General features: G+C 46.1%; 1 protein-coding gene across 3 annotated transcripts in view; it reads right to left on the minus strand.

Annotated features, from left to right (window-relative positions):
• Positions 1–355: 355 nt before the first annotated feature.
• The window catches only part of CTNNBL1 (catenin beta like 1), a 289982-nt gene continuing 273349 nt past the window's right edge, over positions 356–16988 (minus strand). For all 3 annotated transcript variants that reach the window (XM_054696621.1, XM_054696619.1, XM_054696613.1), the window contains 3 exons: positions 11784–11921; positions 11509–11581; positions 356–553 (listed from right to left, as the gene is read on the minus strand). In XM_054696621.1, coding sequence (XP_054552596.1) covers positions 465–553; positions 11509–11581; positions 11784–11921 — 300 coding nt within the window. In that variant the 3' untranslated portion in view covers positions 356–464. The remainder of the gene's footprint in view (positions 554–11508; positions 11582–11783; positions 11922–16988) is intronic.

Genomic DNA, 16988 nt, shown 5'->3' on the forward strand with positions numbered 1-16988 from the left:
GTGGGATTTAATTTTTAAGTCCCAACCAAATTGATTCTGGTGTGCGGCCAGGGTTGAGAATGCTATGTTCTCTGTGCTGGGCCTCACAATGCCATGGAAGACTCCCCAGAGGGGCTTCTTCATGAGCCAAACGCCTCAAGTTACATGTCTGGATTTTTCTGTGATAGGGCCCTGGCGGGGTCATTTGTCCACACAAATGCCGCCAGAATAGCCACTGATAGGTTCTTTTAGCCTCAATGTCCTCACTGGTAGAGTGAGGCCAACTGCTGACCCTTCTCAGGCGTGTTCCACGGCAGTGTCTGTGAAAATGGAGGGTAAGGTTGGGTACAGCTTTGTTACAAAGAATGCCAGCCCAGGATACCAAAACTAGCTTTAATTTGTCCAAAAGTCACACTGAGCTGTGTAAAACTGTTTGTGGGAGGGAGGTCCAGAGAGAGTCCATGCCGAACAGGGCCGAGGGGCCTCTAGAAATTCTCCAGCAGGCCCAGGATGCGCTTTTGCTCGTTCTCCCGGAACTCTGGGCTCCTGCCATCCCCGATGTTCTCCGCATATTCTAGGGAGACAAAGGCAGGGTTAGGTGTCACTTGGAGGTGTGGGCTCCATTGTGGCTGGGCCACTACATATCTTCCTCTAAGTGCCAGCTCCCGCTGAGGTATTTTATTGTCTTTAACAGCCCCCACAGAGCTCTTAGGTCTTATACTGGAGGCCCTCAGTTAAAAGGATGAGACTCACCTTTACATGCTCATGTTCCTCTCCCAGCCACAGCCTTAACTCTCTTACTCACTTACCGCACTTGTTAAATGGATTCACTTAATACCCACGGGCAGGCAGTGTTCTAGACCAGTGCTTCTCAGAGTGTGGACCTCGACCAGCAGCATCAGCATCACGCTGGGAACTGGTTACAAATGCAAATTTGGGGGCCTAAGCGAGATGCACTTAACTGGAAACTCTGCGGAGGGGCCCAGCTGTCTGTCGGAACCAGCCCTCCAGGTAACGCTGGTGCATGCTGCTCAAAGTAGGGAACCACTACTTGAAGCAATGAGGATAGTCATGATCAAAAATAGCTGGAAATCTCTGCTCTATGGAGCCTATTCTCTAGTGAAATAAACCAAAAAGCAAGTAAAATGCATAAGGTGGCTGTCAGAAGCCCTCATGGAGAAGGGAAGATCTGATTAAAGACCTGAAAGACATGCTTGTGGGAATATCTGGGAGCAGGTGGTGGAGGGATGAATGTGCGGAGACCCTGGGGGAGGAGCTTACGCTGTTATCTGAGGGTGAGCAAGGCCAGTCCAGGGGAGTGGGCACCCACAGATCATGTGGGGTATTTTTCTGTTGTTGAGTTTTATGAGTTCTTAATTCTGGAGTCTAACCCCTTTTCTGATATATAACTTATAAATACCTTTCCCCATTCAGTAGATTGCCTTCCTGCTTTCATGATGGCTTCTTTGGCCGTGCAGAAGCCTTTTAATTTGATGTAATTTTATTTACTTTTGCATTTGTTTCCTTAGTTGGAGATATACAAAGATATCACTAAGGTCGATGTCGAGGAGCTTGTCCCCTGTGTTTTCTTCTATGTACTTTATAGTTTCAGGCCTTAAATGCAAGTCTTCAGTCCATGATGAACATGGATGCGTGATGCAGATGTGGCACACATACACATGGACTACTACTCAACTACGTAAAAAATATGAAATCCTGCCATTCTCCAGATCATGGATAGCCCTAGGAGGTACCAGGCAAAGTGAAATAAGACAGCTGGAGAAAGACAAACACTGTACGATTTCATTCATATGTTTAGATAAAGAAAAGGAACAAACAAAACAAAAACTCTTGAGCTATTAGAAGAAAATACTGGTTACCGCAAGGGAAGCGGGGAGCAGGGTGAGAAAACTGGTAAAAGGGATCAACTGTTTGGTGATGGGTGGAGACTGACTTTGGGTGACCGGCACCATGGGGTGTATTCTGGTCTTGCCATCTAAGTGTACACACGGAAGCTGTGTATTGTTATAAACCAATGCTATTTCAATTGTGTGTGTGTGTGTGTGTGTGTGTGTGTGTAAAGAACAAAGTGAAGGGGGAGGAGGGTTGGGGCCATCAATCCCTTGTTGCCTGCTGGCCAAGCCCTGCCCTCTCCCACAGTGGAGACGGTGTGACATCCTGGGTTGTGTCTGAATCCCCTCTCTAACTTAACATCCTAAGCGATGCTGAGAGGCTTGCTTCCTCCTTTGGAAATGTATGTAACGTGTCTAGCAAAGAACAGATGTCCCTTCCCCGCCTCCTTCACTCAGGCCAGCACTGTCACTCGTGGAAACCCCACACTTCCTTCAAGGTCCCTCTTCAAGGACATTTTCTCTGTGAAACTGCCTGGTTATCTCTCTCTTGCGCCTCTCTCCAGGCCACTTGTCTCCACGACGGGCCTGACTTCTAGACCATCCTCTACTTGTCTTCTCTCTTCCCCGAGACTAGGAGCTTCATGAAGGTAGGGGCTTTTGTCTAGCCCTCAGCTACGTTCCCAGCACAGCCTGGCCGAGAGCCAGTGTGGAGAGTGGGGAATAAGCTCTCAGAATAGTTGATTAGAATTACTACTTGCATACCTGCCCCCTGATCCCTGACTGGGGTGGCTTGAGATGGAACAATAGAGAAAACTCTCTAGCAACAGGCTTTTGCATAATAAAACATCTGCTGATCCAAATCAGACAAAGACTGGGGAGAGAGAAGAAAATGAAAGAGTATAAAATCCCCCTCCTACCTCCCTTCCCCCACCATGCTGGGGAAATAATCTTGTTCCCAACACTTCCTTTTTCCTCCTCCTTCTTTATTACTTTGGACATGTGCCGGAAAACGGGATTTGGGACTCAGACATGTGCCAGCTGCGTGTCTCCCCCCGGAAATCATCCTCTTCTGTTAGGCCCATCCATCACCTCCAACTGCAAATGGTTGTGATGCCTTCTATTAAGGCTGTTTAAAGAGAAGGCTGGGTGGTGGGAGATCAGGAACCGGGCTGCAGAAGGCCATGGGCGAATGTAAGTGGTAGCTTTTACTCACATGTGCATGATCTAGTCGCTGCCCCAGGAGAGAGAGAAATGACCATTACAGCACTTAATACCCCCAGAGGCATGGTCTGGAAGCAAGAGTCTTAATGGATTGAACTAACAGTTAGCTCTCCTAATGTATTCTCAGACTCAGGAGGAGGGAAGCAGAGACGCAGTCTGATCCTCTGGGGCAGTAATTTTCCAAGTAGAGTCAGCTTCCCTGGAGGGGACTAATCCTTTTCCAGGATGCACAAAGTAGAGGGAAGCAAAGTTGTATCAATCCTCTGGCTGAACCACCTCTGCCAAAGCCTTAGAAAAAAAGCTGCTGTACACAGAGGACCCATCCCCTGGGCAAGTCTCCTCTGCCACTCTGTCTGAGCGGAAGGAAGAAACAGTCGGATTATCTGTTCTCTGAAAATGGGCTGTGAATGGTGTTCGCGCCATCAGGAAGGGGGGCTGCAGCACACACGGCGGGGGAGCCAACATGTCAAGAACAGACGTGTGCCAGGCACTGATGTGTCATCTTGTTTAATCTTGCAGTGATCCCACAAGACAAAGAATCCCACTTCTGTGTCTAGATGAGGAAACTGAGGCTTATTAGAGAACTGAAGCTATTTGCCCAAATCTAGATTGGTAGACGAGCTGAAATCAACCTCCAGAACATGTGCGAGTAGTGAGAAAGGCTCCTCAATAAATGGGGGTTGTGTGTGTGAGGGCGGGGAGCCAATCCCTGGGGTAGCATCTTCTTACCAAAATAATACCCTACCATGCCCATTCCCCATCCTCCAGGGAAGAAATTCCTGCTCTGTGAGCTCTTTCAAGCAGTCCAGCCCCGGCAGGGCCTCTTATAAAGCTAAGACTAAAGGGAACACCCCATGGTAAAGGGGGCTTAGAGGTCAGGAGAGACATGGAGCAGGTTGGCCACCCACTGACATACCAGGTCACAGATTGTCAGCTGGCAGGGCTCTTGGGAATGCACCACAACCCTGAAGGGACAGGTGATTGGTCAGGGTCCCCCAGGGAGCCAGCCCCTGGCCCAGGCCCAAGAACCAGTCTGGTGAGCCAGTCTAGGACCTGGGACTCTTTCACTGCCCCTGGCAGCCAACACTAATTGTGCACCTGGCCCCTCCCTTCAACCCCTTACCCCCAACTCATTCTTTGTTTCCAAGTAGAATCTATTTGGAGCAAATGGTGGTGGTGCCAGCTACCTCTGGTTATTGTAGCTACTGCAGCAGTTTATAAATATTAAACAGATTCCTCCCAGAGGTCTTGGGAAAGAGTTCTCTTTGCTCTGTGTGTGTGTGTGTGTGTGTGTGTGTGTGTGTGTGAGAGAGAGAGAGAGAGAGAGAGAGAATGAGAGAGAACAAGAGAAAGAGGAGGGGTTGTGGGGGGAGGGGGAGAGGGAATATGGGGGCGGGCAGGTGTGATGCCAGATGAATGGCGAACTCTGGGAGGGTGGGAGAGGGCAAGGAGCGAGGCAAAAGAGGATGAGTCGGGTTGGAGAGTGAGAAAGATGGTGTATACATCAACTCCCTTTTCTACTTCCCCAGCATTTTCAAATGCTCTTATAATAAAGGCTTTGATGGAGCTCAAAAACAGGCGGCAGTGCTGAACGCATAAATATTAAAGCAAACTTTAGACAGCAGGTTTACTATTCAGACATGGAATACAAGCTGTTCTGTTTATGTTAAGAGGGAGAGGAGGGAGGGATGGGGCTGGTAGATGGGGAAGAGCTGTCTTCCAGGGCAGAGACTTGGACCTGCGCTCATAAGCTTGGTTCAGATCCTTGAACCTTAAGCCTCACCTGCTCACCCTTTTAAAAATGTAGGAGGGAAGTGAGGCGGGGGAGAAATAAGCCAATATTTTCACATTGGAAACCCTTGAATACATAGAAATAACCACAAAATAGAAACTGAGAAAGGAAAATTGTTCAGGTCTAATGGAAATTCCTTATGACAATGATGAACTTAGAAGGTCTAAATGTTACACTGGCCTAGAAGAGTTTTGCTGGCTGTGGGATATCATTTCACCAAGGATATCACTAAAATGAAACCCACTTAAAAGAGAAGGAAACTTGCCCTTTGCAGAGGATGCAAACAAGGTCAAGTCCTCATAGTCTCAAGGACATTTTAGCTGACTGAAAAAGCCCCTCCCCTCCACCCCAACCCCAGAAGTCTGGTCTGGGCACTTCTCTGCCCCAGGCCCCTGACTGCATCTTAACCTCAGCCTTCCAGTGAGGCAGTACTCACTTCAGGGGTGCTTTTTAACACAGACAGAAGCCAAGGCTCAAATATGGTATCTACTAACTTAGCCAAAGTTACCCAGAGAACTAAAATTTATGCTGGTGTGTGTCTCCGCATAATATGTGACTCACTACCTGGTTCACTTGGACATTAATTACAGCAGCAGAGGCAGCTAATGTTTATCAAGTACTTACATGCCAGCCAACATGTAAACGCTCTACAGGCGGCACCTCACCTAATCCTCAAGGCAACCTTTGGAGGCAGGTCCCCTCATCTTATAAAGAAACTGGGGCTTAGAGAGGGTAAATATCACCTCAGGCCTCCCTCCAGGATCTTTTCCTGCCTCCAAATATCTGGCCGTAGCCATGACCCGATACAAGTCACACACACCAACATGGCATCAAAAGATAAATCCAATCAGCTTCTGCAGCTTTAAAGTCACAGAGGCCAAGCTTAGGTTACCAAAAGCCCAAAATCAATATGGAAATACATGTTTATGAGCTTCTAAGAGGAGATTTTAAGCCATAAAGAACACAAGCAAATCAAAGGGCCCAGAGCCAATTTCTGAAAGCATTTTGAAATCTTTGGCTCAGTCTTTCTGTCACCAGTGAGCTTTGAGCCAGTAATCCTTTGAGTTTTGCTCTGCAGAGCAGCCCAGCACCCTCGTGATCTTCCGGCACTTTCACCAGCGACTAACACATGGAAGGGGCTCACCAGTGGCTTCCACTGCAACCCTTGGCACAAGTATTTATACCAAGGAGTCCCAGGTCACAGCTCTGAGGCCGCATCCAAGGGGATGGCCACTCAGTGAGCTACATCACGCCCACCTGCGCTGGGAGGTCCTTCGCCTGCACCTTACTCAGAGTCACACACAGAATGACCGCACAAGGGTGGTCGCCAGAGGCTGGGGGAGGGAAGGGTGGAGGAAGTGACTAGTCACTCGGTACGAAGTGTCAGTTTTGAAGATAAAAATAAGTTCTGTGTATAGATGGTGGTGATAGTTGGTTAAAATGGGAATTTTTACAGGTATTTTACCACCGGAAAAAAAGGAAAGGAAAGGGGGAAAATAAAGTAAGCACCTCCTCTGTGCTTCTCCTTGGATCTCCAAACTCCTTTTATTTTTTTTTTTTTTTATTATTATTTTTTTTAATAGAGGCATGTTTTATTTATTTATTTATTTGTTTGTTTGTTTTTGTTTATACAAGCACTGGGTACAGTCAGAAGCATGGGAGGGTGAGAGAATTCACCAGAGCCAGAGTGGGGAGCAGAGCAGGCAGAAGGACCGAAGTACACTGCTGAGGGGAGCAGTGGGCGGCAGGAGGGGTCTGCGCGCCATGTGGGACCCTCCTCTGGTGGCCGGGGAGCACCCGGGGATCGAACCAGCGCCGCAGAGGCCGCGGGCAGCTTCGCAACCCAGCGCTCAACCGCTGCGCCACCGGGGAGGCCCTCCAAACTCCTTTTAACTGAGAGTAGAATTAACTGCAATCTTGATTCCCACCATGTATTAGCTCTGATTTCCTTCTACTTTGTATTGCAGTTAATTATTTCCCCTGCGATGGGGCTGTGCTCCCCCTGAGGACAGTCTCTAAGGGTCTCATTCACTGTAGGAGCCCACCCAGTGTCTGGAGATGCCACGTGGGTACTCTCTAAAGGCGAATGCCCTAAACTCTTTTCTTTTTGAGAAGTCTGTAGGAGTGTATTGGCCAACGAAGAACAGTCAGAGCTCTCCTGTCTGCTGAATAGAGGACTGACGTGTATAGATCTGAGTTTGGATCCAATTTCTAACATGACTAGTGACTTGGGTAATATCCCTTAACCTCTGAGAGTCTTGGTTTCCTTACTGCAAAATGGAGACTGCAATCCTGCTTTCTAGGGCTGTTGTGAGACCCAAAGAACACACACTAAAAAGCCTACGAGGGGGACGTGCTCAGGAGCGCCCACCCCACCTATATATCCTGGACTCCTGGAAGAGCACAAAAAGCCTACATCCCCAGAAGCATTAACAGAGCCTATTTTGTGCTGTCAGGAGCCAGGCGCCAGAAGACGAGAGGCAGGAAGAAGACCCTTGCTGCCCTTGCAGAGTACAGGGTCTCATGTTTCCCTTCTCTAGCAAAGAGACCATCATCTCCCATGTGGGAACGCAGTCTTCAGTTCCAGAGCTGCAGCCACTAACAAGGAAGGCTGGACTTCAGGAGCATCGAGTAAGCAGTCTGCAGAAGAGGGACTTTAATGAGCCATCAATTATTCCCAGTTCTCTTGGCCCCCCCCAGTAGAAAAGGAGGGAGGAAAATTGTGAGAAGGGGACCAAAATATAACGGGAAAAGTCCCCTGCTGGGCTTGCCTCATCAGCGTTTTCCTGAGACCTCAAGGGATACATCAGCTGTCATCCTGCCAGCAAAACTTAGGAAATATGTAGGCCATAAAATCAAAGAAAAAAGCTTGCATCTAATTAGTATGTTAAAAAAAGGAGGGGGGGGGGAGAAGCGACTCAAACTGAAAAACAAAATTAAAATCAAAGAGGACAGAGTGATGAGCTGGTTTTCTTTATGAGGCTTTGTTCCTTGGTGCTTTTGGATGGAATGAGGGATGCAGGGAGGAGGGGAAGGCTGTGAAGACTGTGAAGGGGGCCTGAGAAGGGCCCGTCACCAACTCCCATGGCAGCCTGACCCCCTTCTAACCTGACTCTGCCCTGCACTGTGTTGGGGGCTGCTCAGAGAGGTGCCACAGGGCACCAGAGATAAGAGGCAGGAAAATGGGCTTCCTTGCAGTGCTGTGAGCAAGGATTAGGGCGTGCCAGTTGAAAGGGGTCAAGAGCCCCTTATTATAACCTTAACCTTTCATCTGGGGAGAACTCTTTCTTATTTAATGGTCAGCATTATGTGAGGGCCTAACTGACCTGGGCAAAGGCATCATAATTAGGTACCTTTCAATATCACCTCCACACGAATGACTTCAAATTCCAAACGAGCATTTTTCCTGAGCCCTGATGGCTACAGTCTGCAAAGGGATGTAGTCACTACCAAACTCTCAAACTCACCATGTAGCTAACAGAACTCAAGGGTGCTGCCCAGCAATATTCTCCACCCCACCCAACCCTCCAGCCTCCTGCAGCCCTGCCTGGCCTCTGCTGGTGTGGCCATTGTCCTGTCCTGCCTCTGATCCCTCTGTCTGAAATATGCCTTTACCTCCACAGCACCATTCCTAGTCCTGAGGAGGAACAGTCCCTCCCTCCTCTGGGATCCCATGGATTGGCCTCTGCCTGTTACCACTGCCTTAGCACACTGCTTGCAACATTAATGTAGCACTTATCACATTATAATTAGTTTCAAATTTCTTTCCCCACTACTGTGAACGCCTCTAGGATAGGGATCTTGTTTATTCTTTTATCTCTAGTACTGGATAGAGACAGACTGGTCAGAGCAACACAATCTGAGTAGTTAAGCAGCATGTATTTAATTTTGCTCGGATCATGGTCACTTACACATCTATGTCCCCCACAAGACTAAGAACTCTATGAGGGTGGCTGCCATGTGACATCTTAGTATCTAGCTCTGTGCCTAACCCTGAGGAGAGCCTCAGTAAACATTTGCTGAATTAAATTCATGCAAGGGTAGGGGTTAACTCCACTATGTTTAAAATAGTCACCAGGTTCCACCCATATGCCCAGCATTGCTCCAGGCATGGTAAACAGGCCAGACAATGTCCCTACATCACAGACCTTACATTTTAATGTATGAGATACATAAAATGATTAACAACGACATAAATAAAAACAATTACAGATTGTGATAAGGGCTAGGAAAGAAAGTGGGTGCTATGGTGGGAAATAACAGATGGAGACAAGTACATGGATTCAAGATTGAGTTTGGAGGCAGAACTGGCAGGATTTGCTAATGGATGGGCCGTGAAGGGCAAAGGGGGAGAAATGAAGGGCTGGGTCCAAGGTCTGGACATAGGAGGGAGGACAGAGAGCACAGGGGAGAAGAACAAGAGTGGGAATGAACACAGCACCTGTGCATCTCACCTGCTTGCTCCCTGCTCCCTTGCCCAGACATTTGATTAAAAAATATCTATTCAGCATCCAGTATGTGCCTGAAACTTTAATAGGCATAGGGGGAGTAAATCAGGATCTGAGGAAGACAGAGGCTGGCTCACAACGACTGATAATTCTGAATAAGCTAAGGTGTATGTGCTAGGATTTCAGGAGAAAAACACCCACCTACTATGTGTCAGCACCAGTTAAAAACATACTACTTTCTCTGAAGATGACTGTTTTGATTACAGGGATGGAGGTGCAGAGAGAAGCCTAAATGCAAGGAAGGAGAGCTGAGAGTAATAACAAGTCCTAATTGAACACGTGGGTGTTAAAAGTAAATGCCTTTTAAAGGCTGGAGGTGCAAATCACCACAGCTACACCTTAGCAGGGAGGCGGCATGACACTCTGAAAAGTAATTCATGAGAATGTGACGGTAAGAGTGGGGAGGAAGCACCCAGAATGCCACCACAGAAGACAAGATGCTGTGCTAGGCTCTTGAATGCGTTCCCTCTGCCCTCTTTCTCTGAGGGAGAAAATAGTAGGTTCCAGTACCTCAGATTCTTCCATCTGCAAAATGGGCACGATGGGCATTCCCACCTGCCTGGGAGGGCAGTGCTGTGCATATGATTTCTAGTCCCTGTACCATCACTCGTACTGCCCCTTAGTTCTGGAATGTTCTTGTCCCAGCTTTGGAGTCCCAGCTCACTGCCACTACTTCCACAAAGTTTTTCAGCCATGCCTCACTAATAACGATGATGGTAATTATCTTCATAATATTTTACAACACTCATAATAGTTAACATTTACTGAGAACTAATTAAGGGCAGGCATTTTCCATCTATCATTTCTTAATCCTCTCACCCATTCTAGGATGTCACAGAGCAAATGGCCATTGCGTCGAAGGTGACATAGTAAACAGCAGTCAGGATTCACCCCAGAAGCCAGATCTTAGAGCCCAAGCTCAAGACCTTTTTTTTTAAAGATTGATTGATTGATTGATTGATTTATATAAGCACTGGGTACAGTCAGAAGCGCAGGAGGGTGAGAGAATTCACCAGAGCCAGAGCGGGGAGCAGAGCAGGCAGAAGGACCCAAGTACACTGCTGAGGGGAGCAGCGGGAGGCAGGAGAGGTCTGCGCGCCATGCGGGACCTTCTTCCAGTGGCCGGGGAGCAGCTGGGGATCGAACCGGCGCTGCAGAGGCTGCGGCTTCACAACCCAGCGCTCAACCGCTGTGCCACCGGGGAGGCCCAAGACTTCTTTATTATTGTACCATTTGTCTTCATGTTTTGTGTCAAGCCTTTAAAGGGAGGAAAACCTTTTAAGTAAATCTAGCTTAATTTTTCATCTCAGAAATGGGCAGAACAAGGGCCAGAGGGAGAAAATGATGTGCATGTTGGTATCCAGTCCATCCTGACTCAAAACACTGGTGTTCCCAGTACCGTGAGGTCCACACAAGCCTTACTGCCACATGTGCCAGTTTGTCCTAAGTGGCCCAAGCGTGGGGCTGCACTACAGAGCTCAGTTCAGGGGCCCTGCTTCTTGGGAACCACTCAGGTTGAGTCATGTCCAGCCAAAGAGGCAACAGCACCTGAGGGACTCTGGAATAGGTGAGGGAAGGAGAGAAATCCACCCAACTGAGCACTTTCTGTGTGCCTGTTGAGAGACTAGACAGTGTCCTGTAGGCTCTCATGCAACCTTTGCAAAACTTCTTCTAGGTAAATAATGTGCAATCACACATAGCTTACGGTTATGAGGAAACTAGGATTAGATGGCAAGCATGTCCTTTCTATTACACCACACTGCCTCCAGTTCATTCCTTCAGTCTTGCATAAATCCAGGTATTTGTCACTTAGTTTTTTCCCCCTAAGAATGTAATTTATTTCCACAAAAACTAGACTTTTTGTTTCTTATTTTCTTTAAAAAACAAACAAACAGTATGTTGGTGCCCACAGATACGTAATGTTTAAATTCTAGAACTGGAGGTGAGCAGAATAACTGGGTCAATATTCTGACAACGATGATCTGAACACAGCGAACTAGCCAGCACATTGAAGCTTTCAGTGCAGAGAATGCAGTGCACTGAGTTCCAGAGATACTAACAGAGACTCAGAAAGTAAGCATCCCACATCCCACTTCCCAGAAAGTAAGCATCATCCCACTTCTAGGCCCCCAGAGCCCAGCAACATTCAACTCACCCTTGATGATGTGCCTGACAATTTTGATGGAGCTTCCTCGCATGTTCAGAATCTGGTGAACCCTCTGGCGAATCTAACAAGGAAGAAGAATGGGGAGAAAAAGAAAACCCATCATTTGTGCAGCGTATAACAGGCTGGAAGTGCTCACCTTACTTCCACCCTTGAGAAACAGGGTGAAGGAATCCAAGGAGAATGTGAACCACTTCTTTCCTTGGCAGCACAGCAAAGAAGGAGGCAGGGGTGGACAGGCCCATGCAGAGGAAGGTGCACCCTACCTGGGGGACATTGGCATTGCAGATCTCCGCCATGATGTAGCAGATATGCTGGAGAACAAAGAGCCCCGCGTCCAAGCGCCGGAGGTAGAACTCATCCTCAGTGTCATTGTCTATGATCTCTCCTCGGCGGACCATGTCCTAGAAACAAATGAACGTTGGAGAGTTAGAGTTGAGCAGTTAGTGGACAAGGAAAACACAGACTTCTAGTCTGCCTATAACATACAAAAGGTAGTCACAACAAAAGACACAACAACAAAAGAAAACTACCCTGTCTTCATCTTGGACTTCTCTTATTCAAGTATCTTCCTTGGGCCTCCCCAGTGGTGCAGTGGGTTGAGCACAGGTTGTGAATTTGTCCATAGCCTCTTCAGCGTGGGTTCAATTCCCAGCTGGTCAGGGAGATGCCCTACATGGCGCAGCAGACCTCTCCTGTCGCGCCTGCTACTCCCCTCAGCAGTGCTTTTAGTCTGTCTGACTGCTCTGTTCCCCACTCTATCTCTGGTGAATCCTCTAGCCCTCCCACACCTATGGCCTGTACCCCAGCTATTATATATATATAAAGTATCTTCCTTATGTTCTCATTCTTGATGGAGTACAGAGGCCCTGGGAATCAAATTTAAAGTCTGTCTGTTTTTTTTTTTTTTTTCAATATAATGACTCAAGGTCAAAAAGATCTCTTGCACATATTCAACCTGAAAAGTAAGCTGAAGGGACACAAATCTCAGCTGTTTCTCTTTTCCACTTATGCTTTACTCATTAGTTCCAGACTCCATAAATAACCTCTCTACAAGATACACTTAATTCTCTTCTCTTTCCCTTCCAAATCAAATTAAATGTGGGAAAGAGATGTACCCTTTCCCCACAACTGTCCTGGTACCCTGATGAAACTGATGGCCAGGCGCCCAGCTAGACATATGCATCCCTTTTGGTTCAGTGTGTCAACTGCAAAACGCTGCCAACCTTTCCACTTCCCTTTACAAGTTCAACACTCCGTTAGGCCAGAGCCCTTATAAGTAATGGGGCCTTCCTTCCTAAACCTTTGTAACCCACCTATCAGATCTCCTGTTCCTCCATTTATTCCTGCCTAATGGATTAAAATAATAACACTATTAAAATATACAACAGTTCACATAGCATACAATCTAGCCATCTGAAGTATATAGTTTAATGCCTTTCAATATATTCAGAGTTTTAGAGTGATCATCACAATCACTGCAGAATATTTTCACATGCACAAGCACACACACACACCATACCCCCACCTCCTTCAGCCCCCTTTCCAGTAGATTACCACCATCTCTGCCAAGAGAATCTTTCTCCCCACCCCAAGGTCCTCACTGTCTTCCTTTCTAGGTGTTCCAGGGTATCTCTAAAGGCAACAATATTTTTAAGCTGCCTCTACCACAAAGCCTTTCCTGGTTATGTAAGGCCAACAACTGGTCCTTTCCAAAACTCCTGAGTGCACCCTCATAAGCCCCTCAACTCCCTCTCTTTCTAAAACTTTATTTTCATGGGAACGGATTGTGAGCTCTGAAAGGTAGGGATTGAATTTGTTTTCATATCCCCAGCTCAATAAATATCCATGCAGTCAATGAAAGGAAAAAAAAAAATATTTCTGCCTTGGGATGTCAATTGTCAGGAGAAGGGACAGGGTGAGGGACTCATTCCGCGCACCTAGCAGACTGGCCTGAGAAGACGGGTGCTTAACACACGCTTCTGATGACAACAACCCATTTCTTAATTCTGTCAAGAGTTTTACGGCCATGGTTCCCTCTGACAACTCAAGCTCCTATCACTGATAGAAACCCCTGGGACCCTGCTTTCCACTCTCCCAAACTCGAAGGCCTTACCACTGTGGTCATCAATCTCCAACACGAATCCTTTAGAGACTATTTAGACGCAGATAATGCACTTCTTTATTTGCCCAAGGGCCAGCCTGTAGCGACACAAGGCTACTTTTCATCTCGTTCCTAAAGGTCTCTGTCTATAAGGCAAAAGGGGCTGTGTATTTGCCAGGCCCTGTACTGCCTGGCAAATCACCACCACTAATTCCTAGCTTCATTTAGTAGCAAATTTCTTGGTAATCTGGTAATAGTGTTAATGTTCACAAGGTAGTCATGGAGCACTGGACTGATGTCCAAGGAGTTTAAAAATAGAAGAGCCTCTTTAGTTTCTCATTTACTCATAATCATAACTTCCTGCTCCAGAACTCCTAAGTGTTCAGCAGCTGGGGGCACAGGAAGGGAAATTACTCCTAACTTCCATTCATGCAAAAAACATTTGCTGCTAATACTTTACATTTATATAATGCTGTAGGGTTTAAAGTGTTATTATATATCCATGGTCCTTACTATCAAATTTAAAGAGAACAGGGAAGGGATTATTAATCCCATTGTACAAATTAGAATCCAAAGCACACAGAGGTTAAGTAAGTTGCTCATAATTACATAATTACCAGTTAGTAGAGTATGGACTCCTTGGGGACAGGATTCCTGTCTGGTTTATCTCTGAGATGGACACTGAATAACATGGTACAGAATATTCAGATCCTGGCCCTGCAAAGTGACTATTGGCAAGAACATAATTATAAGCACTGAGTTAAGCCAGAAGAACAAAAAATGGAGGCAAGGGGATGTCCTAGCCTTAGTTACTGAAGAGCTGATTGTCTGGGGATATCACAGTGACATAGGAGGTGACTAAAAAGTAAACTGATACATTGCACCCACAAGTTAAAAATGATTACAAGTGGAGGGTGCTGATCAGGGCAGGTTAAAATGGTATGGCACTGGAAAAAATGACTTTTGGGTATGATATGAAGGTTCCTGATGGACAAGAGATAGCCAAATAAATGCCGTAAGGATGAAGGCCTTTCCGTGACCTGGGTCTTGATCCCAAATGCATTACGCTCTTCACACTTTCTGCTTACTAGCTCCTCCACCCAAACAGTATAAACAGCCCCCCAAACCACTGTCCTTTTATGGCCACTTAGCTTTGTAACATTGTTACTCCCCACACACCAATCTCTATCACAATAAATTTAAAATCTAAAATATGATAATTCTTACAAAACTTTTCCTGAGATCTTTGAAAACATCTCAAAGCTTTTGATAGGATTTTCTGCCTTAACCACCCCACCCACACCACCAACTCTTGGATTTGTACCTCTTTTATGGCACCCCCCCACACCCCATCCCTGCCTTGTAATAAATAGTTATCAGAGGTTCTTTGAAAGCAAGAATTGTGTTTTACACATATCTGTATCCTAGAAAGGACCCTGCAAGGTACTTTTTTCTTGGAAAGCATTTGTCAACCAGATTGAAAAAATGCAGGGAGAGGTTCTATACTATTTAAATGAGCCTCCTGTGCAAAAACTTGGGTGGGTGGCGTATAAGAGAAAATATCAGAAAATGTTGAGGGGCAGTGCCTTGGAGGGCTAGTTTGTGAGTGGCTGGTCAGAGAAGTGAGGAATGATGGCAGACTGCACGGTGCAGGGAAATGTCATGGATGAGAATATGCAAACAGCCGGATGATGGACGTACTAGCTTAAAGTGTTGAAAGGCAGGCAGATTGTAGAGCCGGGAGGCCACAGTATCAGTCTGTGATAAGTAGATTTGGGGAGGCGAAGGGAGGAAAGGGAAGGATTGAAATCCTTAGAGGTTTGCAAACATGAAAACTTGGAGTGGAACACAGTCATTCATCCACTTGATAAAGGTTTCCTGAACAACGAACTATGGGCCAGGTATTATGTGATAATATAGCAAAGTAAAGTAAACAGTTGACACAATCAAGGAGATTACAGTCTAATAAGGTTAACAAATATCAATGATTTTTTTTTCAATGCAGTAACGGCTATTGTTCAGAACTCACACTATACTGTGTGCTGTGGGAACCCAAAAGAGGGACAGATCAAGCCTGATCTGGAGTCAAGAAAGTTCAAAGGAAATGTAACATTCAATGTGGACTCTAAAGGATTTTGACAAGCTGGAAAGGACATTGCAAGCAGAAAAATGACAGCATAGATAGTCACAGAAAACCGAGCTTGGCTAGGGTGGGGGAGAACAACAGTGGAATAGCAGTATCACTGCTAGAGAGCACGGGTAGAAAGGAATAAGGGAGTACTTTTCTGTTATTAGATCCCAGCTATCAGCAGATCATATTATTTTTGACCGATTATAAAATGAGGCACTGTGTGAGGCAGTCTGAACAATCACCACTGCTACCACCATCTATCCATTCAGGAGAGCAGCTGGCATTCATTGAGGGCTGCTTATGTGTCAGGCAGAGTGCTAAGTGCTTAACATAGACAGCTCCTCTATTGCTCACAAATATTTCAGAAAAGGAAGTGAAACAGGCTCAGCAACCTCCTCAAGGTTAGCGGGGGCAGAACTGAAAGTCAAATCCACGTGTGTTCTCTCTTGGTACCATCAGGCTTGTATAGGTAGATTTCAGAGCTGTAACAAGGAGACGTTGAAGAGTGGTAGAGAGACTGGAGACTGGAGCTTAACAAAGTTAAGACTCTTCAATGAGGTCAGAAGTGTTGCTTGTGATTTTTCGGTTTTCACACTCTTCCCCACAATTTTATCTTTTTTTAAGCCATGCTAGTACATACTGTACCTTCCAGCTTCTCTAAATATTGTCATCTAGAAAGAATGGACCTTAAGACGGTAATGCCAAATTCCATTTTTCCTCTTCCCTCAGAACTTCAAGACTGTCAACGTTCAACTTGACATTCTACTTTTAGACATACAGCCACATGATTTGAAAGTGAAATTTTTAAATGCATATCTGAGATACAACTATAACTCATCTCCAAGAAAGGCATCACCATTGCTACATTGAACATGCACAAAGATGAAGGAGAGATTGGCTTCTTAAGACGAAGTTTCTGCCCTGCCAGTTTTAGAAGTGTCTTAAAAACCACAGGCAGAGAAGGTGACTGCTGTCAGGATAACACCTTATCTAGGTGTTATAACTCGGTGGAATGGAATACTCACTGATGAATGGATTCAGGAAGTTGAATATAATCATGTTTAAGGGGAAATAAAGGAAGCAGGATGATTATGTATCATTATGATGGGTACAGCTCTTTTAGGAACATTTGCTCAAGTTAAGGTCTGTTTTAAACAAGAAGTAGTATGGGATGTCGCTTTTATTATCTACCCTTGTCTTACTGTGTGTGGATAGGATCAACTTACTATAAATTTC

The sequence above is a fragment of the Talpa occidentalis genome, unplaced genomic scaffold (genome assembly GCF_014898055.3).
Source record: "Talpa occidentalis isolate TD23 unplaced genomic scaffold, MPIMG_talOcc4v2.1 talOcc4.10, whole genome shotgun sequence".
Taxonomy (NCBI): Eukaryota; Metazoa; Chordata; class Mammalia; order Eulipotyphla; family Talpidae; genus Talpa; species Talpa occidentalis.